The sequence below is a fragment of the Ruditapes philippinarum genome, unplaced genomic scaffold (assembly GCF_026571515.1).
Source record: "Ruditapes philippinarum isolate M1 unplaced genomic scaffold, ASM2657151v2 ctg3_1_1_1_1, whole genome shotgun sequence".
Classification (NCBI taxonomy): Eukaryota; Metazoa; Mollusca; class Bivalvia; order Venerida; family Veneridae; genus Ruditapes; species Ruditapes philippinarum.
Window position 1 is genome coordinate 360,704 of NW_026858508.1, and position 24,849 is coordinate 385,552.

Below are 24,849 nucleotides of genomic sequence, written 5' to 3' on the forward strand. Positions count from 1 at the left end.
GTTACAATGACACTTTTTGAAAATCATTGATAGGCCAATAATTTTAGAAGTAAAAAGACTAAGTTGGCTAACTTTGTTTGAAAACTGTCATTTAATATACAGTCGACTCTCGTTATCTCGAAGTCATCGGGACCGTCCAAAAAATATCGAGATAACGAAATGTCGAGATAAACATATTAGGGTTTGATTAAGGCAGATACTGATTTTTACAAAAGACATATGCATACCTAATGTCAAATAAACTCTGATATCCCCATGTCTTGTTTTCATACGCCTAGTCAATATTTAACAAAGTAACATAAGCGGATGTTTACCAGCGGAAATACGTGTGTCTGTGATAAAACCCATAGTGAGGTTTACTCAGTAATACACCAAAAAAGTGAAATTGGTTGATCCGGATATCCTATCCGGGCTATTTATTGGGTCTTTCTCGAGATTGCTCGACCGCTGATTGATTTTGGTGGTGATGTTGTGAAACAATATTGCAACGATAGCGTTTCTATACTTTCACTATTTCATTTACATTTAGAGTCATAATGAATTGATACAGTGTTCGAATATTTATAAAGCACGCAAAATTCATTCATTTTGGAACTAAGTCAATCAACACGCTTAATAGAATTACTTTTATAAAAACAGCTAAACTTGTTACAAACATAATCATCATTGTGACACGCGCTATTGAGCAATTATCGTCTAGTTTGTGTTTTTCACACGTCTGAAGGGAACATATGAAAGAAAACTATTAGTCGAGATAAACAAAGGATAATAGTGTGAAAATAACTGTTGGGGCTGAAATTTTACATCGAGATACTGAAAAAATCGAAATAAAAATATCGAGATAAACACATATTTCCAATAAAGATAAAGAAGGAAGAAAATTGGGACTTTCAAAATTTCATCGAGATAACGAAATATCGAGAAAAGCGATGTCGAGATAACGATAGTTGACTGTATATTTATATTACTTACTAAAAGATCACTTTATACCTAAATGAAATATGCATATGTAAGTGAATATACCACTGCAACATTGGAATGAAGAGGGAGCATAAATGTCCTTAGAACAAATTTCTGTTTTCCAACTTTGTTATAATTTAAATGCATCTATAATAAACAATTCTACATTAAAGCTTATATAGCTTTGTTTTATTTTTTTATCTGTATGGTTTTTTTTTGTTGTTTTCTTTTTTTTTACTAAATTGTATTTATCTTAAGCTCAAAAGGACTACTATGAATATAATTTATTATTAACAGCAATATTTTCAAAAATTACATTCAGTAATTATTGTCAGGTAGAATTGCAAACTAAATTTTCAGATTCTGTATAAGTAAAACAGAGCCATAAAACTTTACAAAAATTACTTTAAAAGTACTTTCCATTTCCTTATCCCCAACTTGTATTATACAATGTAAGCACATCATGCATGACAGTTTCTGTCTCTGTATAAGAACACAATATATCTGTTTCTGTATTAATGTTAACATGTTTATCACAGACATTGCATTCTTCTTAATATATTCTCCCCTATATTGTGTGATAGACTTTTGGATGTGGCTGCTGTTATTTAAATGTATTTCTATATGTAAATATTTAGCAACCAACAGTCTAAAGTTGGGTCAGACTTCACTGTTGTGCAGGCTGACCTGAAAATGTTGGCGTTTACAGCCTAATATTGTCGCTGTTTATACTATCACTCTCTATACAGCATCATATAATCTAAACCAATTGTCTGAAATATCATTTTGATATTGACCTTTCAACTTGAGCCCATAACAATTTAAATCTTCATATTCTTTTTTTCTCCATATTTCCTGGAAAATTTTAAAACAGATGAGTTTATTCACATGTCAAAAGTAAAGGATGCTTGCTTTAAGTTTATAACACACAAGGTTAGCCAAAATCCTGTTTCTGGTGCCATATGACCTAAATTGTGTTGGTGTGCCATAAAATCATGCTATGATGGTTAAGTCTAATAGTAAAATTTAGACATCATATTTTGTCAATTTTATTAGTCATCAATAAAAACGCATTTCTTTCGCTATTGGCAAATTAGATTAAAGCCGGCTAATACAAGTATATGTCAAAATGAGGTTTGTTGCACACTGCAGCAGATGTAGAACTCTTAGAGAAAAAAAGAACTATCACAAAAAAATCTATTGAAGAAAAGATTGAAGGTTGAAAAGAAAAGTAATTGAAATATTCGATTGTTGTGAAAGAGAGTATCAAACAGTTATAAGAACATTCAAGTTCCAGACAGGCAATTTGCATATGGCTTTTTATTTGTTGTTTAGAATATAACAAAGGGTAATGAATTCTAGAAGGTATTATCTGGAGACAGTTATATGGGTTGTCATCATTGAACACTCTTCTTGTTAATTCTATTTGATTGAAAAATGCTTTTTCCTGCCAAGAATACAATCCATATTAAAATATTTAACATTAATTAACATTAAACTTTTTGACAAAGCAACCCCTTTAGAATTACATTTTACTATATTTTAGAAAATAATATTGTTTTTTCAATGCTGTTGTGATATGGCAAATGATCAATATAATAGTGTGGTGTGATGATGGAAAGAATAAACATGCAGTTATGGTTTTAGTTTTTTTAGGTTTAGACAATTTAGAAGTATAAATCTCACTATCCCAAGATGCTAACAGAAGAATGCAGGCAGACATGTTAGCCAAATTGTATTGTTTACTTGTACAAAACCAAGATATAAGGTTTAATTGTAAATGAAATCAACAAATTACATTAATAAATTTTGAAAATCTGTTCAAGATTGAGAATACTTTCATTCTCCAATCACTGGTTTGATAATGGCAAGCTTATTTCAGCAGTTTTGACATACACAAGACTTTGCTACAATCACATGGCCATGCAAACTTTTATTGCAAATTTTAAAACTTAGGAGCCTTCTTTATAACCAGTATAAAGCCAGCCACTCATTTGCCTGCTAGTATGGATCCAGCTGCATATTTGCCTGCACTTATAAAGCCAGCCACACATTTGCCTGCTAGTATAGATCCAGCTGCATATTTGCCTGCACTTATAAAGCCAGCCACACATTTGTCTGCTAGTATAGACCCAGCTGCATATTTGCCTGCACTTATAAAGCCAGCCAAACATTTGCCTGTTAGTATAGATCCAGCTGCATATTTGCCTGCACTTATAAAGCCAGCCACACATTTGCCTGCTAGTATATAGATTCAATTGCATATTTGCCTGCACTTATAAAGCCAGCCACACATTTGCCTGCTAGTATAGATCCAGCTGCATATTTGCCTGCACTTATAAAGCCAGCCAAACATTTGCTGCTAGTATAGATTCAGCTGCATATTTGCCTGCACTTATAAAGCCAGCCAAACATTTGCCTGCTAGTTTAGATCCTGCATAGTGTAGCCACACATTTGCCTGCTAGTATAGATCCAGCTGCATATTTGCCTGCACTTATAAAGCCAGCCAAACATTTGACTGCTAGTATAGATCCAGCTGCATATTTGCCTGCACTTATAAAGCCAGCCACACATTTGTCTGCTAGTATAGACCCAGCTTGCAAATTTGCCTGCACTTATAAAGCCAGCCAAACATTTGCCTGCTAGTATAGATCCAGCTGCATATTTGCCTGCACTTATAAAGCCAGCCAAACTTTTGCCTGCTAGTATAGATCCAGCTGCATATTTGCCTGCACTTATAAAGCCAGTCAAACATTTGCCTGCTAGTATAGATACAGCTGCATATTTGCCTGTACTTATAAATCCAGCCAAACATTTGCCTGCTAGTATAGATCCAGCTGCATATTTGCCTGCACTTATGAAGCCAGCCAAACATTTGACTGCTAGTATAGGCCAGCTGCATATTTGCCTGCACTTATTAAGCCAGCCAAACATTTGACTGCTAGTATAGATCCAGCTGCATATTTGCCTGCACTTATAAAGCCAGCCACACATTTGTCTGCTAGTATAGACCCAGCTGCATATTTGCCTTCACTTATAAAGCCAGCCAAACATTTGCCTGTTAGTATAGATCCAGCTGCATATTTGCCTGCACTTATAAAGCCAGCCACACATTTGCCTGCTAGTATATTAGATCCAACTGCATATTTGCCTGCACTTATAAAGCCAGCCACACATTTGTCTGCTAGTATAGACCCAGCTGCATATTTGCCTGCACTTATAAAGCCGGCCAAACATTTACCTGCTAGTATAGATTCAGCTGCATATTTGCCTGCACTTATAAAGCCAGCCAAACATTTGCCTGCTAGTATAGATCCAGCTGCATATTTGCTTGCACTTGTAAAGCCAGCCACACATTTGCCTGCTAGTATAGATCCAGCTGCATATTTGCCTGCACTTATAAAGCCAGCCAAACATTTGACTGCTAGTATAGATCCAGCTGCATATTTGCCTGCACTTATAAAGCCAGCCACACATTTGTCTGCTAGTATAGACCCAGCTGCAAATTTGCCTGCACTTATAAAGCCAGCCAAACATTTGTCTGCTAGTATAGATCCAGCTGCATATTTGCCTGCACTTATAAAGCCAGCCAAACTTTTGCCTGCTAGTATAGATCCAGCTGCATATTTGCCTGCACTTATAAAGCCAGTCAAACATTTGCCTGCTAGTATAGATACAGCTGCATATTTGCCTGCACTTATAAATCCAGCCAAACATTTGCCTGCTAGTATAGATCCAGCTGCATATTTGCCTGCACTTATAAAGCCAGCCAAACATTTGACTGCTAGTATAGGCCCAGCTGCATATTTGCCTGCACTTATTAAGCCAGCCAAACATTTGACTGCTAGTATAGATCCAGCTGCATATTTGCCTGCACTTATAAAGCCAGCCACACATTTGTCTGCTAGTAGACCCAGCTGCATATTTGCCTGCACTTATAAAGCCAGCCAAACATTTGCCTGCTAGTATAGATCCAGCTGCATATTTTGCCTGCACTTATAAAGCCAGCCAAACATTTGACTGCTAGTATAGACCCAGCTGCATATTTGCCTGCACTTATAAAGCCAGCCAAACATTTGCCTGCTAGTATAGATTCAGCTGCATATTTGCCTGCACTTATAAAGCCAGCCAAACATTTGACTGCTAGTATAGATTCAGCTGCATATTTGCCTGCACTTATATAGCCAGCCAAACATTTGACTGCTAGTATAGATCCAGCTGCATATTTGCCTGCACTTATAAAGCCAGCCACACATTTGCCTGCTAGTATAGATCCAGCTGCATATTTGCCTGCATTATAAAGCCAGCCACACATTTGCATACTTGCCTCAGCCAAACATCTGCCTGCTTGTATAGATGATGACCAGCTGAGGGTTCATCAAGTCATCACAAATTAAGGCATTTGAATCACAGAAGAGGATGAGCATTACATTTATCATTCAGGTCAATATATGCAAGGTCAAGGTAACAAGAAATGATGAAATGTTCAGATTTTGTTCAGACAACATCTGCATGCATCAATGAATTTTAGCATTACTTGATAGAAATGTGCACTATCATGAAAAGTTACTTAGTGTTGTGTAAAGGTAAAAGGTCAGTATGTAAAAGGTCAAGGTTATACATAGAGGTCACAAGTAAAAATATGTCACTGCAAGTCTGTGCCATGTGCAAAATTGAGAAATCTGTAGCTAATGCAAAAGGCATATTTTGTGACAAAGGTATTTATTGTTGTGTGTAAAACTTTTAATGTTTGCAGAATCAAATCCTTATAGTTTAAAATTTCATTTAAATTTGTTTTATATTTTTAGAAAGTAATATTATTGATATAATATCTTTGCTTTGTCTGCATATTTTCTAAAGCATTTGTCACATATCTGAAATTTGATAATAAACATCTAGGAAAATAGGTTTGATTTATATCACTGTCATTAATATTATTGATTAATCATTTTCTATATTTAATATAAACTTCTGTATGTTTTGAAAAATATTGAAACTTCAAAATGATCATCTAGAGAATGATGGTATAAAAAAACTAAGGTCTCAATTTCTGTCTAGGAACAAGTTAATTGATCAACCATGAATATTTGATGGAATGAATGGAGAACAAATCTATATTAGCAAAGTGTTAAATTACCAAGATCTTGTTTTGTAAATTAGTTTAAAAACAGCTCTAAGGAAAGAGTTAATTATCAATTATAACATACTTTATTAAGGATAAGAGTGATCTTTTTATGGAATGTTTGATTTATGACCATCCCAGTTTTTAATCAAGTTGAAAAGTTTATTTAAAGTTTAATTTGTTTTTGTCATCAGAAAGTAGGCAGTGACCTGTTATAATTTTATAAAGAGGAGTGTTTTTAGACCAAATATTTTCCACCCCTAAGGCTATTCATCAGTAGCATAATGATACATGTTAAACTTGATTTATTGAATGAGATAAATGCTACAAAAATTAACATGTCTTATAGATATTAAAAATAGTTCAACATATACAGTGGACTTTGTCCTGCTGAGAATTGCAGGAGTCCAAAACATTATTTTTTGTGTTTTTTGCCATTTGTCATTTGAATTTTTATATGAACAAAGTTGAACATTCAGAACAGAATTGCCCACTGGATTGGCCTCAATTGCTAGTGGGAGAGGACACTCATAAGCTTTATACCTTTCTGCCCAATCTAAAAATGTGTTTTGTAAAATATTGTTCACATGTTAAATATTATGTTGAATAAATATGTTTAAACCAAACCAAATGCTAGTGACATTTCATTATTAACACTCAGAGTCTTTTAAGCATTGGTGAAAATGTTTTAACCTTTAAGAAAATTTGTAAAGAAACAACAAACATTAATTGATTTTACAGCAAAATGTAGATGTGAAATTTAATATTTTCAAAGTTAACTCACTTTTTAGCTTGACTACATGAGGAAAAGTAGGACCATCCAACCATCGGTGCAACACTTTGGTGAAAGTTTTATATGCAACATATTATTTCATCAACTTACTTAGGATATTTACTTCATTGTGAACTTTGAAAATTATTGGTAAAAGTTTTGCATGCAATGTCAGTCTTTAAAACTACTGAATGTTTTCATTCGAAACTAATAATACAGCACTTCAAGATCAAGTGGTCTGTAACTCTGGCATGGATTTTGACTGAATTTTAGGCCTTTTTTAACTTGGAAAATTCTTGGTTAAAAGTTTGCTTGCAACATTTATCTTTCTTAAAACTACTGATTGTATTCACTTGAAACTTGATTCATGTTTTTGAATTACAACAATTCATGGTCACTCTCCATGATTCATAACTCTGCATAGATTTTGAATGAAATAAGGTCCTTTGTGAACTTTAGAAATACTTTGGTCATTATCCAAGACTAACAACTATGTCATGTACATTATTTGTATTATTTGCGAATAAAATCTTCCTCTTTGTTAATTTATACACTATCCAGGCTGTTATTTTACTATCAAGCTTTGAGAATAGTTAAGCATACTGTCCTTTTGACAGCTCTTGTTTTTTGTCCTATCAAAATAGAAGCAATTTGAATAAAACTTTCAAACACTGCTTTACATATAACTTACTAATTGCTTTGGTTTTCAGCACAATATTGTTTTTCTTTCACTTTACTAATTGCAAATTAATTTTCTTTATTAACAGATGGTCTTATTTCAGGTTAATTGTTGCCTTATTTTTTTCCAGAAGATTATAACCTCCTTTGACAGGTGTCACAATCTTGGTCTTTACTTAGAGGTGGTTGGTTTGCACAAGTATTATTTATCATTAATTTTTACAAATGTTACTCTAGGAATTGACAAAAATTAGATTTTTGCAAATGCAATGTAGTATGTAATAGCAAAGAATAATTGTAGACTTGATGCAAGTTAACTTGAATATCAAATTTTGAATATCTAATGATTCTAAATTATGGAATATAGCAATTTAACAATCAATTGCATATACTTTTATTTGACTTGCTTCCTGCAAAATCATTCCATTAAATATCAAAATATTACATTAAATGCAAAGTGGAAACGTATACAGTTATTGATCAGGGAATAAAACCAACATTGATAGATTATATAAGGACATTTTGTACATTATAAGTAATTTTAGATTAGAGCAAGTCCCTAGTGCAAGAGATGTCATTACTAATTCATGGCTTTATTGAATTCCTCAAGTTTTATGTCTTTTACACAGATCATAGTGCAGTTCTCTCAATTTATTTATCAATCAATCTTTGTTGCTATTCCACTCAGGGGCTAATATAGCAAAACTGTGATGCATATGGCCAGAAAATTTGTTGAAAACATGATTTACTGTTTTCCCCCAATGGACTGGTTCTTCTTTATATTTTGTCAATTCTTCTTTTATAAGGAATTAGAAGTTTAAAAAATAAAAAGGGAAGCCCATGTGCAAAGTACTGTCAGAATTATAATTATGCATGTTGCCATTAAAAAAATAAAACAGGGAAGTCAAGAAAAGAACAGAGTTTATTTCATAACTTGTACACACATAGGGAAATCGTTATAACAAACATATTGAAATATCATTTTTAATATAGAAAAAAAAACATAAGAAAACAAAAAACAACAAATCAATACAATACAGAGCAAAGACCAAAGTCCTGAGAATAATAATTATGCAGGTTATCATATACCTTAGATTGAACTTACTAGTACTAAAGCATGCCAAGGTTTAACATTTTTAGTAAACAATGAAACAAAAATAAATGAATGGGTATATGTTAATACATTTTGATTTTTGTTGATTGCTCAAAATTATGAATTGTAATTTACTTTTACATGTACACAGATTTGTATTATAAATTAATTGAATAGATTTGTATTTTTAGTTTATCAAACTTCAAAAATTTAACTTTTAGTAATTTTATGGTATGAGCAAAACTCACTCACTCAATCACTAATCAGACTTGAGAGTTGAAGCACAGACAGAAGTGACTAATGCAAGCATATGCAACTTATTTTACCTTATGTTCTAATATATGAACATTTTTATAAATGGAGTTGCTCATTAATATAATTATAACTCTCAGGTATCGTACTTTGTAATGATTTACTTATAAAGACCTTTCATAGTTTCTTTGGCCACAATGCTAATATCTACTTTACCCTAAATCACTGCAAGACAAGAGTAACTTCATATCATATTTTTTGTGGTGGGTGGTGTAAAATTTTAAGTAACACCAACTTTAAAGGTCTTGAGTGCACACCTGAGTAGGACCAGCAATCTTATATTAATGCAGGTGGATGACTTCATCTCATGATAGAAGCAAAAGACTCTAGCAGGACTCAAACATGCTGAGAAACCATTGATTTTAAGTCAGTGATGTTAACTTACACCAACCATGCTCATGACAGTATGGAAGCAAATGTAATCACTTTGCTCCTAATATGAAATGTTTTAATGCCTTAGTCTTAAGTAGTTTTGATAAACATTAACTTCAATTCATTATAGTTTCTGCTTAACATTTATTATAACATCAAGAAAACTTATTTATCACACACCCGTGCCGATTTTGCGACTCCGTAAAAATGGTATTGCACGGCCGTGCATATATTTTGACGTGACGTCATTAGCGTTATACAAACATAGTGTAAAGACGCGCTAAATGTTAGCGTTATACTATAGGCGCGTCAATGAAAAATGACTCTTATTTCACTTTAAACGGTATTTATTTTGGGTATGTGATAAATAGAATATTAAATTCGTGTAAGTTCATTACGGAATTTATTGCACTCGTTGAATAAAATAATATTATGCTCGCCAGAAGCTCGCATAATATAATTTTATTCAACTCGTGCAATAAATTCAGTATTGAACTTACACTCATTCAATATCCTCTATTTATTACAAACTGGCATTTTAAATGTTTTAAATCATTGAAATGACAGGTAATATATTTTTACAGCTATTTCATTTAAGTATGCCGTATTTTTTTTAACAAGAATATGTTCTTTGAATTATGCCAGTTATCTTTCATATCATGTAATTTAACAGAATAACTTGCTTGACATTGCTTGTATGTTGAATTGAACTTACAGGAGATTAGTGAAGAATTATATGAAAGGGGTAGATCCTCTGCAGATACCTATCTCTCTCCTGTTAGGATGCCATCATTTGCATGAAAATATTTCATTTTAAGCACAAACTTATCATTTAATTACACAAGATGGCTGTAGATTTCAATTAAACAGCTTTATACAATTCCTGATATTACTGATAAGCTGTTCTCAAAACTGAGCCAGATTGCTCTTTGAATTCTATACAGCAGTGTTATCTTTACAACAAGAGCTTTTAAAGTAGATTGAAAACATAATAAAACCCGGTGATTTTGATGAACTTTGTAAACTTAGTTCCATTTATCTTGCATTTTATACTCTCTTGATATCTTTTTCAATGCTTAGCTTGAATAGAAAGTTAAGAGATAATATCAAGAAAAAAATATCTCTTTGTTAAGAGAATAACTTTGAAGTATTGTGTATGTTTGAAGAATTGCTCATGTTTTATTTGTAAAACAATGATAGTGAAAATATTTAGAGAGTCAAGAATCTTAATGCCAAACATTGAGACCAAAGTTTGAAAGATTGGAAACAAGTCCTAGCAATGAAGCATCTAACTGGTCACCCTCAGTACAATGGCTTTATTTCCTGGCTGGTACCTTAATAGTATGCTTTATTTATGTGATATGGAAATCTTGTCTATTAAAATTATTTTGAAAGCATCTTGCTAGTTGAGTTGACAAATTTTAGAGTGATCTACTCCAACAATGTAAAGGAACTCTTCTGAGGTCCATAAGTCTAAAAATATAAAATTTAAAAATGTTACAAAGCTCAAGTGGAGCACTTAAAACGGAAAAATCTGCAAATAATAGTAATGAAATATACTCAGAATTAAATCGAAAATCAATTTTTTTGTGCAATTCTCAGCCAGATTTGACTGGAAAGCATTGCAGTGGAGTGGAAAGCATTTGCAATGTTTTTCATTTTTGGGTAATTTTGCACAATTAAATGATTATTCTGGAAAAACAGGTAGAGAGAATGACATGAAATTTGCATGTAAGTTATTGATCCAGACCTACATCAAATGGTACACAAATCTGGGAAAAATATTTCCAGTCTCATCATGTTAAAATACCTCAGTGGACCATACTGTTAGATTTGGACTCAGGTGTCAAGGTTGATATTTTACCTTTTATAATTCTTTTTGGCACAATTATCACTTTGACTTTATAATAAAGTTCATATATAAACATTTTGTTGCTGTAATGAAATATGTATGGAAACTTCTCAAGTTACAATACAAAAAGCAGAAACAATTACAAGTAAAACAAATCAAGTCACATGATCCAATATCTGTTATTACATCATTTGTCCATTGGGAAATGGAACAGACAACCAACATAGCTATATCCATCAACCAATGATGTTATATTAAAAGAAAAGATTTTTTTACTTATAGAATGAATTTAACATTACAAATGCAATAGAACTTGCAAGTATCAAATGCTGTTATATTGATGCAAATGATAAAGACTGTGATGCAAAAAAAATGACATAATTATGCAACAAATAATTTATGATTAGTTTTTTGTTGTTGCAAAAAATCATAAGCAAGCATGTTTTATGTGTTATAGAATATAAAGCATATCATATTGTTGCTATTAAAACAGTTAACAAGAACCATATCACTGAATCCATTTTTGTAATGCTATAAAATATGAATTGTTCAAAAAGCATATACAAGCATTTTAATGGTTATACAGATTCTAAAGAGTACAAAAACCAAAAACAAATCATATTTATTATTTTACAAAAACCAAATACAAGTCATATTTATTATTAAACACAGCCTGAAAGAGTGCAAAAACCAGTTGCAGAATGCAATATATGTACAAGCTTTTTTAATGGTTATGCCAATCCTGAAGAGTACAATAACCAAACACTGGTTAATTTTCAATGATTATACAATTACAAAAGCATGCAAAAAACAGATACCAACATTTCATTCAGTATACAAATCCATAAGTGTACAAAAACAAACAAAAAATACTTTTTTCAATGATAGTACATATGATATATTTTGGCAGAAACTTAAAATATGATAAGTTTTGATAATGTGCTTAACCCAGGTGCAAGTATTTGGATTTCAGTACAAAATACTGCTTGCAAGAACCAGATGTTTGCATAACTGTGATGCTGTAAATTATAAAATTGCCAAATTAATGCAAGCTTTTCAATATTTTATTTGTTGAAGTAATGATAAGTTATACAAAAACCAAATACATACATATTTATAATGACAAAAAGTATATGTATGTAGAAACTAAATGCAAGCAACATAAAATAAAAGCTGTTAGTATGACATTGTACTTGTCTATTTTCAATGCTTGACAGTAATAATGCAGAATTTTATAAATTTAAACAGGCCAATAATTTTAACAAAATCCATGTAAGGGTTATGGACCTTGAACACTGACTTTCAATTATATATTATGCTCTCAAATAACTGTGTGAAATTTCAATACATTCCTTTTTATTAGTTTTAGAGATGCCAACTTGCACTCAAAACTTAAACAATGTCTGACATGACACATTGCTCTACCTATTCTTTGAAAAGTCGAGCTAACTAGTAAGTATTCTTTATAAAACAAGTTATTCAACAGATAAATGCATGAAAAGGGTTGCTGGATGAAACTAGAAACAGGGATTAAATAAGATATAAAAGTAATAAAGATTGCAAGAACTTGCATCAAGAATATTTTACCAAAACACTAAAAGTGCAATGATTAAAATGTGTCAAATTTCATCGCTTCTATACATAAGAGAAGAGCAATTGCTGCCTTTTTAAATTGTTGTAATCTTGCAGTAAGAGTTTTAGGCGTAATCCTCATCTAGTCCTTGACAAAGATTTAAGCTTTGACTTTAAGAGGATGATTGTAGGACTGATGTGATGCCAGGATAAAATAATCATGTGAGGGAGTCAGTGCTACATAGTTTGTCATTGTGCTTACCACTATTAGAAAATGTTTGCTAATATAACTGAGAAATAATGACTGGATAAAAATGTTTAAAATCAGAACACACTATACTATTTTCCTGTTATAAACAGTTATCTTTTCATGCCTCTGAGTTTCCCCAAGATTTCTAAATTAAAAGATTTTAATAATATATAGATGAAATGAGATGTTTGTATTAGCTGTTAACACTATGTTTTTGTCTGCTTGACAGATTTCAGGAAAATGTTGAAATGATTTATTGCAATTTGAAATTTGTGACAGGAACCAATGTATTTTATCTTAATCAATATACACTGGCCTTTTATGTAAGAGATTTATTTGTTTTCATAATGAAATTAAACAATTTTTATATACATTTGTGAATCCATTTTCAAGTTTTTGTATCACAAACATATTTATTACTGAACAAATAATGTCAACAAACACCATAGCCTGACAGGAAATGGCAAGAAATCACCATGAAACAAAAGAAATATTTCTATAAAAATTTCTAAGTAATTTATATCTAAGTAATGTAGTCATTGAGGCTAATGGATCTGTCTAGAGAAAGCTGTATAGAAAATGGCATATTGGAAGAGTGGATACAGTAATAAATGTCAAATAGTGATCTAATGTCAACCCTGTCCCATAGCAACACAGCTCAGCAAAACTTACATTTATTCGGAGAATCTGTAAAAGGCAGACTGATTCAGTAATTGAGTTTTGTAGAACTTTGATTTGAATCAATAACTGACAGAATTGGATGAGATTTATACACTGTGGACAATAATTGTTCAATTAATGGGAAAACAGAGCAATGCTGGCAGGAAAGAAGGATAAGAGGGGATGTGATAGATAGGAGAATAATAGAAAACAAAGATGGTGTTCAATTTAATTTGAAACATGTCTTACAAGAATGGTTGAAAGACATTCAGGCAGTGTTTAATACATTTGAAACATATCTTACAAGATTGCTTAAAGGCAGTAAGACAGTTTTGTGTGTAATTTGAAACATACCTTACAAGAATGTTAGTAAATAACACTGCTGTGACTTTTTAATTTGAAAGATATTTTACAAGAATGGTAGATATTTTTGTCTGTGTTCAATTAAATCTGAAACATATTTTACAAGAATGGTAAGGCTCAATGGCATACAAAAAAGTTCTGAATTCCAAGGACTGTCCATGTAGAACATAATTGCTCAAAATATGTTTTGGCCTTTGTATATGGTGATATACATTGATGTATGGCAGCATGTATTTGCTGAAGCAAGCAAGCATATTTGCAATTTTTCTCATATGCTCATATAAGTTAATGCCATATGCTAAAGCGTGACAGCCCCTGTAGTATGTTCAATTTATTTGAAACATACCTTACAAGAATAATAAGAAACAATGGCCGTTTTCAATTTTATTTGAAATGAATTTTACAAGACAAGAATGGTTGACAAAATTCAGGCTGTGTTCATTTTAAATTGCAACATTTTACTAGAATGCTTAAACACAGAGTCCGCTTTAATTTGAAACATCTTGCTAGAGTGCTTTAAGATACAGGCAGTGTTCTATTTAATTTAAAACATATTGCTAGAGTGCTTAAAAATACAGGCAGTGTTCTATTTAATTTGAAGCACTTGTTAGAATGCTTACAGATCAACGGTGTGTTCAATTTTATTTGAAACACCTTGCTTAAATGCTTAAAGACATTGTTCAGTTTCATTTTAAACATCTTGCTTAAAGAATGCTTAAAGATAAATGGTGTGTTGAAACATATCTTACAAGAAATTTTGAAGTTAAAGGGTGTATAAGTTTTTTTTAATATCTTGCAATAAAAGAGATAATCATTATCAGGATCCATGATCATGGTGAACTTTGTTATGCAAATTAGTTAGTTTAGGGTTTGAACATTGTTTATTTCAAACAAATATATATGTTATAAACACAAAATGATACTTTACAACTCTAGAAATGCATGAATAAGAAGGACCAAGACTAACAGCTTATGCTCATATAGGTATAATCCTAAAAGCAATAAAAAAAATTGTCTCAACATATTACCCTTCTTGCAGCAACTTCTTCTGCCTATGTGACCAAAGAAGACCAAAACCTGCCATCACATCTGTGAGGTCCTCACTGTCCACGATTCAGTCAGAACATATATTGAATTTTTGCCTAAAAATTATAAATGGCTTTGTCTTGAATAAAAGATGGACAAGCCCATTAAAAATATGTAGCATGCTTTAGAATTTAAGGGCAATTTGATGAGAAAAAAACACGTGCATATTGATAATATTTAATGATTGGTCAGTCCTTGGTTTATATATGGAAGAAAAATCTTGTATACTGTCTGTCAAACATATTTAAGTTATTACCGCTGTTTATTTGGAATCACTTTCAATTTTTGCCGAAAGCTTCCACAATTTTGTTGAGATTGCTGGAAAGTCAGGTACTTTAAATGGTGTGAAAATACGTAAATAATATCTTTGGTTAAAAATCTTCTAGCAACAATCTTGCGTCACAACAGAAATGATTTGAAGTATTGGAAAGTTTGGAACAATTGGAAACTTCCTGCTGTAATGTGTTCAGATGATATTAAAAGACAGTAGGAAGTCTTTTTCTTGAAATTAACCTTCTAACCTGAGAGTACTTTAAGGATGTAAGACAGTAAGAAATCAAATAAAAATGGTAATACCTTGATTCAAAGTACTACGTAATTGGCAAAATCAGTTGAAGAGAGTTTTAGATTAATAAGTTTAATTCTTTTTAACAGAATCAATAAATGTGATATTAAAGCGAAAAACCCCTTTGAAAATGAAGTAAAATATAAGAATTTAATTAGAAATAAATTCAATAATTTAATTTCAGCAAAAGTGAACAAATCATAAATATGTGATTACAGGGATTATTTGATTCTGATTTTATATACACTTCTTAACTTAATACTTCATTGTATTTTTTATTTATCTTTGCTATTATCATTAAATTTACTTTAAAACTTAAGATACTTCTTTGTGTTTGGAAAGTTCTTTGTTTGGACCGATATTAAGAGGCGAGGTTAAGTTATAGCCCAGTTGGCATTGTTGATCTTCTAGCGAATCATATTTATTTGCTTTTGCGTTTATTTGTTAAGTAAAGTGCCTATGGTTACCACTATCATAAATTATGGAAGTATTTAACTAAATTTTACAATCGTAATTTCGATTTCATTTTAAAATTCAATAGCGATTTGGAAACCCTTCTGCAAAGAGAGATTAGCAGGCCTGATTTCTGTATAGATGTGATTTGCTAACTTCATAAAATTTTGGGTCATGGACATTTTTCTGCTGCCTTTTCTAAAATGATTAAATGTTTTATTAAAAGAAGTTATGAACCTACTATTTTAAGGCGTACCTCAACGCTTTACAATTGGACACTACGCTTTCCTCTTTTTGATTACACCTGACCGACCAAGTAGAAGACTATGATGGACAGTTCTTAAAGCCCATTGGGACTGAATTGTCATAAGTTTCGTCTTCTGCCTTGCTTCGTTGGGCCCTTGTAGGTGATATTCTTGCTACTTTGTCTTTCTTTTTTGTTATGGTCATTGTATCTACATGAGCATTTCTGTGCTTTACTTATGTCAACTTTTGTAATCATAACAACTGTTAGAATTTCACTTAGCTGGATTTAATGACACTGTCTCGTTTAAAAGGAACGTGTTGGGACTAACAGTGAAGTTGGTGCACCATTAACCGGTTTATATTCCCCAGTACTGCAGCTGACCGTTCCAAGGAGGCACTCCTCTATTTTCCTCATATTTATGTCTTGATTTTGCTACATGCTATTGTGATTACGCCTTTGTGTCCCTTCTTGTTTTTTTTCTCATCTACGGTAAGTATCTCGCTCCTAGTTTCTTTCAATTCCTCCAATGCCCCAGCTAACGAGTCCCTTTCCCTTACCCCCCTTTAACTTTTGTAGGCCTATTAATTAATTGTCTTCTTTAATTTCCTCGTCGGTTTCTATGATTTCCTATTGTGATTTATTTAAATTAACACCCTGTTTGTGCTTACCCCTGTGCCCTGTCCTGTTTTTGTTTGGTGTCCTGTCGGTCTCCTTGCCCGTAGTCATGTGATACGTTCTTCGAATGCCTCCCTTCCTTGTTGATGTTGTTTTTCATACTTTGTATAGTATATTCCATGTTATTGCAAATGCTTTTTTTCAAATGCATATATTGGTTACCTAGATTTGATTGAATGCTGTGGGGTATATTTTGATTTTTTTTTGTTTGCTCTTCTTCGTTTTGTAAGTGGATATATGGATATTTCACATATTGATATATTTGCTAACCAGTAATTACCCTTCAATTTCTCTCCAAGTGACCCCACTTGTCCCGCTTATTGTCCGAATTGTTATGGAAAGCTTGCACCTTCCCAGAAGTATCGTATCAGCGACCCCTTAATTACTAATCTGATGCTCTCCCTTTTGAGATTAATAGGCTTAATGAAGCCAAATCAGATGACTTCCAGACATTTGGATACCTGTAAATATGCCAGATAACGTTGTATCACTTTTGTAGAAACATATACATGTATAATCCTCTTACAAAATACTTGTGTACAATTAAATTATTGGCAATGGTGCTCCATGTGAACAGTTAGATGCTCTGTTTTAACTGGTATAAAATGCATACCACATTAACGATTGCTTTATGTGTCAAGGAACGTAGTTCAATATATCGTCCCCTTATTGAAAGTAAACGATTAACTCCAATTGAATCCCAATGCTGCACTAAGATGGTGATCGGTAAGGCCTAAAGGGACATTTTGTTCTTTTACATTGAAACAGTTTTAATTGCACTTGTTTAATATAATATACTAGTATAGGTGGTGTACACCCTATAATTGTCTCATTTAGATATTTCCTTTGCCTAATTTCGTCATTGGACTAAATAACCATACTCAAACTTAGAAGAGAATTTTGCATTTTGTTTTTAACAGTGTTAAATAAGATAAGTTTAAATAAGCATATTGAAATTTCTTTTAAATAGTATATGCAATAAAGTTGTTTGCAATAAAATATCATCCCATAGTAAAAACCCCATTAGTTTCTTTACAATCATTAATTAATGCTAGAGGTATAGGAAAATTCTTTTCACCAAAAGTTATTCAAGACAGCTATATTGTTCCCCTCATTTTTGTTCAAGCAGATGACATAATGGAGACAATGGTCATATGGTTAATTTTTTCAGCAAAAAAAATGATGACAAAATACAATTCATAAGCAATAAAACTACTTGTCAGTCTGTGTTCTTTATGATATTGAGGAAGAGAAATCCTTACAAATAACAAGTCAATAATTTTTATTCATAAAAGACATCAGTTTTTATGATATTATATTTCATATAACATGAAACAAAATCTATTTACAGAAAATATGACAATTGCTCAAACTTAGCCAGGGAAAAGTGATTGATCTTGTGGAGACTCCTTTTGGAAAGTTTATACAATAAAAAAAACAGAGACATCCTTGCTTTAATCAATATTTTACATTAAAACGTTGCTGTTGCATAGGGTAAGAAGCCAATAATGGGAAGTGTTGTTTAAATGTGGATCACGGGAGAACGAACAATATGGCTTATTGTTGTCAGATATCATAGCATTCAGGAAAACTGAAATTTAATTACGAATCACAATTGGTTTAGGAAGGGAAATCGTTTACAAGAGCGATAGCAGGGAACAGTTTGAAATTGCCAGCTTCCTAAATTGCTCAGTAAAAAATGTCACTTAAGTTTTTCATGCTGTGTTAACAGAATTGAATGCTTGTAAGCAGATTTGTTTTTGATGTTGAAACAACATGATCATACCATGTACAGTCAAACCCTGAAATATTTTTATCTATTCTGAGATGTGTTAAATATACCATCTCAAAACTTAAATGTTTCCTTTCCGAAAATTGAAAAATCTTACACAGGCTTTTTTTAAATAAAGAGTTCTTGTTTAAATAAAGAGTTCTTGAATTTTGTCTTTTATTTAGTAAAATGTTATATTGACAATTATTTTGAGATTTATATCCAGCTCATTTACTTGAAAAGCGAATAACTTGGTACATGTATATGATATAATTGCTTTAAAATGTGATATACCTGTTACATCTAAATAAGCTGTTGTATTAACAAGACTACCAGTTTGTGAATTTAAAGTAATCTTACATGACATCTTGTTTCATTGACCTTATTTAACATAGTTAAAGAACATTGACACACCAGCGTTTTAGTATAAAACAACTGTTAATGGTACATCAGTAACAAAGGCAACGATCCTGTGAAATACATTTTTACCTTATAATCTTTCTTTTCAGGTTGTAAGCCGTGTGGCAGCTCAGCCTGGCTATGATCTTGACCTTGGTTACAGGTTATTGGCAGTTTGTGCAGCAAATAGGGAAAAGTTCTCTGCAAAATCTTCAGGTAAGATATTTCCGGTTAGATTAAATTGAAATAAAATTCTGATGAACATGTATATTTTTAACAGCTTTTTCTTAGCTTACTTTGAATTAAATGAATTAATGTTTGTCACTTTTTTCGCAAAATGCTCTTCTATATAATTACCTTGAAACAGCAATCATCCACTGCCACTGTTGTGAATGTCAGTAATAAATAAAAGAAATAATTTTCCTCAAGCAAGCATCGAGCACATGCCCATTTTTATCATTTAGTTAAAGATTTCAAGAAATGTACACAAACAATTACTTGCAGTATTACAGGAACAGCTAGGAAACCAAAAATTCTGTTATTTTGTTCAGATGTTATATTAACATTAATGTCAATAAATCTTTAAAAAAAAAACAAGTTCTTGCATTGAACGTCATCATCAGCAAGAAAGCAAAACCCAGTCCTCCAAAATGCTCATACAAACACCACCCACCAGCATCATAAAAATTGACAGACAGAAACATTAAAAACGCTCACAAGCAATAATCAAAACAAGAAACAAAAAACAAAGCAGAAAAAAGTCAAAGCAAATATTAGTGTTAACACTGTTCAATAGATTGGCAGAACACTTCATTGAAGAATTCTTGTGTTGACAACAGCCCAAAGCTCTAGATGTGAAGAACCCAAGGAGAAGTGTTCTGAAATGCAGTGTTCAACAAGAAAGCAAACAGAACAAACAAAAATGTTTTTAAAACAATTACTTCACGAACTTTAAAGCAACTAAAATGCTCTAATGACAATTAAAACACATAAATTCAAATATTATTGCATACAAAATTCATATCTGCTAATCACAGTCATTGTAAATAAAAGTACAGTTTCAAATTTGAAATTTATGTACATCATATAGTTTCTGAAAATTGACTGAAAACAAGGCATTAGTGTTTTATTGTGGTTGAGAAATCCCAGACAATACAATATGAAAATGGAAACAGCTAGCAATAAATCTTGTACAATATCAGGTTGAAGTTCTTTAATTGTGAGAATACACATTCTCCTGATAATGAAAATAGAGCCAAAGTTTAATGTTAAAACTATGTTAATGTTGTAATTTAATTGCCGAAAAAGTTTAAATTTTTCTAATATACTTTTGTGCGATATTAGATAATTCTTGTCAATTATTTGAAAAAATATCAAAGTGTTTTAAGTTTTGATTACTTATATTAAATACCTCTGCGATAAGGTACTTAGGTAGATGGACAAGGTATTCATAGGACGTAGAAAGTACGTACATAATAAGGATGTAAATCGGACTTGATTGGTGAATGTTTGCTATCAATTTTATGTAGTAAATTGTTGTTAGTATTTGCAATTATTTCCAAGACCTTTTATTAAAAGTTAAGGTTGATAATTCCAGTTGCTACGGTATGAAATTCATATGCTAATGTAAGGATAGAAAAATCAAAGACAACACGTGATTTAAACTTAATTGTTTTACTTATCAACGCTTAGGCCTACGCTTTCATAATGACTTGTCCACACTTTCCATTTGATACATTTTTTATTTGTTACCCTCCAAGTTGCCTTTTTGTCAACCCAATACAATTTCTATTCCATTAAACTGCAATTAAAACAGTAGAATTTGCAGTGCACGTCTATCTATGGCAGATAAGGATAGACAAAACAATAAGAAATAAAGTTGGCAATAAAATGAAGTCTTACAGAGCTTACAGTTTAGACAATATTAGACAGTTTACACATTTAAATATTGTATAAATCTAACACTATGAGGAGAATGGTTATGTGTGCTTGAATTGTTATGTACAAAGTCATTCTAGATAGTGCTTTGTGCTAAGGGGCGTGTACGGTAACTTGCACTTTTCAGTACCGTCCATGAACAGGCTCAATCAAACCGAGCCTGCAACATTTTCAGTTTTGTTGTGTTGGACTTTCTTTAGGGATTCTGTTTTTCTCTATTTTAGTGTATTGTTTTATCAAATTTATGTGGATGATCGGTTGACACATAACATATATATAGCTTTACTGGTGGAGGAAGACCTCGGGCACACCCTAGCACGGGCTTAAGTCATAAAGTAGAGGAATGAAGTCATTTCTTTAAGTTATAAGTGAGGAAACATTCTAACTACATTGCAAAAATGTATGTACAAGATGAAATAACCTCTTTTAATAATAGATGAAGCAGGTACTCATGCCAGTTATGAGGTTTTATACTTTGTTGCACGATTTTCTTGCTTCACTTTGTTATTTCAATATTCACAAACGATCCTAATAAGTGAGAACGATATCAATGTCTTAATATTTCTAAAATGCTTTTGTGCATGTTTTCGAATACCATTAAAACCTATTTTTATTCGTTTGTAAAGTGTGCTTTTTTATCTTGAAAACCCTTAACTTAATCTTTAACGCTAAGGTGATTCTCTGGCAAAGGAATTTTTGTCCAGTACTCTAAATGAGTTGGAAACGTCTTAAATAAATTGAAACGATTGGTCTAGTACTATCTGGTGTTAGTATAAGCAGTACAGAACATAGTTTGTTGCAAAGAGTATTTTACAAGGTCTAGTATGCAGACGGTACAAAACAATTTATATACAAAGGGTCGTTTAGAAAACATATGATGGTGGTATATGGAATGGTTTACCATTCGCTGAAATTATTAAGATAGAAGAAACATAATAGACTGTCAGTTAAGATGCAGAAGAAACTTTACACATGATCTAATCTTCAGAGAAGATGAAGGTAAAGAAACTTGATATAATTGCAACGTACATTGATGGGAATATTTTGTCGCCAATGTTGATTTAACTTCGTGCACTTTTTAGTTATGACTTTCACTGAAAAAAAGGACATTCTGTATCAAGATTGGCTTTATTTTTTTACCCTTGTTTGGGAATGAATGGACAAAGCCTTGCTTTTAACTAAACCGACCATCCCACATTTCACAGAAGAAATTACTCGTAAGAAATATGCTTGCAAATCTTCATATGCTTAATCTTATGTCATTGCATTGCTAGATATATGAAAATCAAATCATTTTGAATGAATTTAAAATTATAAAATAACCAAGTAATATTGCAACCTGAAGATGTTAAATTTTAACCTCATCATATTTTATAAGAGTTCTTGTAATAATGGACATGCACATTTAACCCATGAAATTCGATGATAAATCAGAGCTAAGACAGAAACAGTCAAAAATGTATGACGTTGGTGAAATAAAAAATTTAAAAATGTTTATACGACACTGCGAGACGAGTACTTATCAAGAATATTTTGCGAGAAATAGAAACCATTTGTAAACTATGATGTACATGTATATATAATTATGCATCTTTCATTACATTGTAAAAACAAAAATCTAATGAAAAAAAATAAAATCAAATCTGATAAAGCTATTTAGCAGAACGCATCAATAAATTTTAAGATATAAAATACGTAATGTTGTTGCACTTTTATTTTCATTAAATTGTAGTTATATATATTTCGCTTATTTTTATTTTGTTGTTTGTTGTTGTTACAGTGCATGGCAGTAAATTCATTCTTGATACGTTTGCTTCTAGATATATGTTCAAATTACCTGGAGATGTTTTATGTTTGTAAAGGCTCATATTTCCTAGGCTTTATTTGTCTTCAGTATGTATATAATGTGTGAGACTAATACATTAATCCTTTAAATATCTCAAATGCAACAATATATTATTTTATTCATTTGTCTCGCCTTCAGTAAATTATATATTGTGGTTTGTTAATAAATGCAGTAAAATACATTTAGTCTACTGTTTCTGTCTCCAGCAATAACAAACGTACTTGCAAGCTCATGTTCTTTACAACAATACAAGATAGTTGAATATGTTCATATATAGAATATAATAAAATACAATGTAAGTGGAAAAAAATAAATTATAATGTCTGAGGTACATTGTTTTAAGTTTCTATTTGTTGCAAACGTCTGATAAAAGAAACTGTCTACAGAGAAAGCAAACCCGAAGGATTTTGACGTATCACCTTGCAATGCCTTATACGTACTTTGTTCTTTCTTCATATTCTTTTTTAATAACAAAAACAGATACTGAAGACAACCAATCTCAAAACCATGATGTAGTCAGCTTTAAAAGGTAAATGTTATACAACGATGTCTGTCCTGAAGAATCCAGATCCTTTTCTAATCTATCATCTTTCAACATACAAAATAGAGAAAAAATATTTCTTTGTTTTGATTCTTTTTTCCTTTGGGTATATGACAACAGAACATCTAGTATGGTCAAATAGTTTGATGAATTAACATAAGCATTTACCAGTTTATTCTAAAATGATAATTTTTGATCTCCTTATCTTATAATTACCGAGTACAACATTTCGCTTTGAAGAGGTAGTAAACTGCATTATCATTTCGTACTGCAAATTGAAATAGTTAAAAGTTAATCATTTAATAGCTAGTGCTATAATTTAATTTGCATTTGAAATAATGAAATTCTGAAAATGGTCACATACTGAACATAGGCTGTTTTGTGTCCCTGTTGAATTCATTCAATATAAAATGCTTCAATGAAAATAGTTGGCAAAATTTGAATTTTGAAATTTCTAAAACATGTCTTCTTTTAATTGAAGGTTAAATACACATGGAAAATAAACATTTGACTATTTTATGATTCTGTTGATTTAACGGTTGCATTTCTAACACTATTCGGAGATAATATCGAACAGTTTGCAAATGAGAAAACGAAACAATAGCATAAAGTTCAGATAATGTGTGTTGCACGGGACAAATTTTAACATCTTATTTCATTGTAGGCATGACCTGATGTTTTGTAGGAGACGGTAATTGAAAATATTGGATTTCAAAACTGTCATTAAAGTTTAAGAAGTACATGGGTCTGTCTGCAAGAAGCGAAAATTCAGGATAAAACAGTTTTTAGCCTAATAAAAGGGATTGATCAACTGCACCTTCTTAAAATAATTGATATGAAACGACATTGTGAAGATTGTATGCCAGATAAAGAAAGCATCAAACAATCACTTGTTTATAAATAATCATATCCAATACTATAATCACATTTTTCGGTGGATTATTTACATCACAATAAATATATTTGCTATTACAAAACAACATACGCAACGTTTGAAATAGTCTAAATATTTCAGTAATGTTTTATAATATTGACGACAGACTTAGCCTTGGAAAAGCCATCCATCTAGAAGAAGTGAGAAACAAGAACATACAAATGCACTAAAACATTTTGAAACCGTTTGGAATTATTCTATTGCGTGGGAAAAAAGCTGATCCATAAAAATGAATTATATTTTCAAGATTCCGAAGAATTGAATTGAATTGAATTTAAAATGCAAATTATGCTAGTGAAGAGAAAAAAAACTTTCATAAAAAACTACCTTGATGTCATTTTTACTCCATTAGAGAAAAATTCAGGCCTGAAGGTACATAAATCAAGT

At 31.5% G+C, this 24,849-nt stretch overlaps 1 protein-coding gene across 6 annotated transcripts in view; it reads left to right on the forward strand.

The window, feature by feature from the left end:
- LOC132753428 (zinc finger MIZ domain-containing protein 1-like) overlaps positions 1–24,849 on the forward strand; it is a 250,516-nt gene that overhangs the window by 135,892 nt on the left and 89,775 nt on the right. For all 6 annotated transcript variants that reach the window (XM_060743898.1, XM_060743895.1, XM_060743896.1 and 3 more), the window contains one exon: positions 19,314–19,419. In XM_060743898.1, the coding sequence (XP_060599881.1) occupies positions 19,314–19,419 (106 nt within the window). The remainder of the gene's footprint in view (positions 1–19,313; positions 19,420–24,849) is intronic.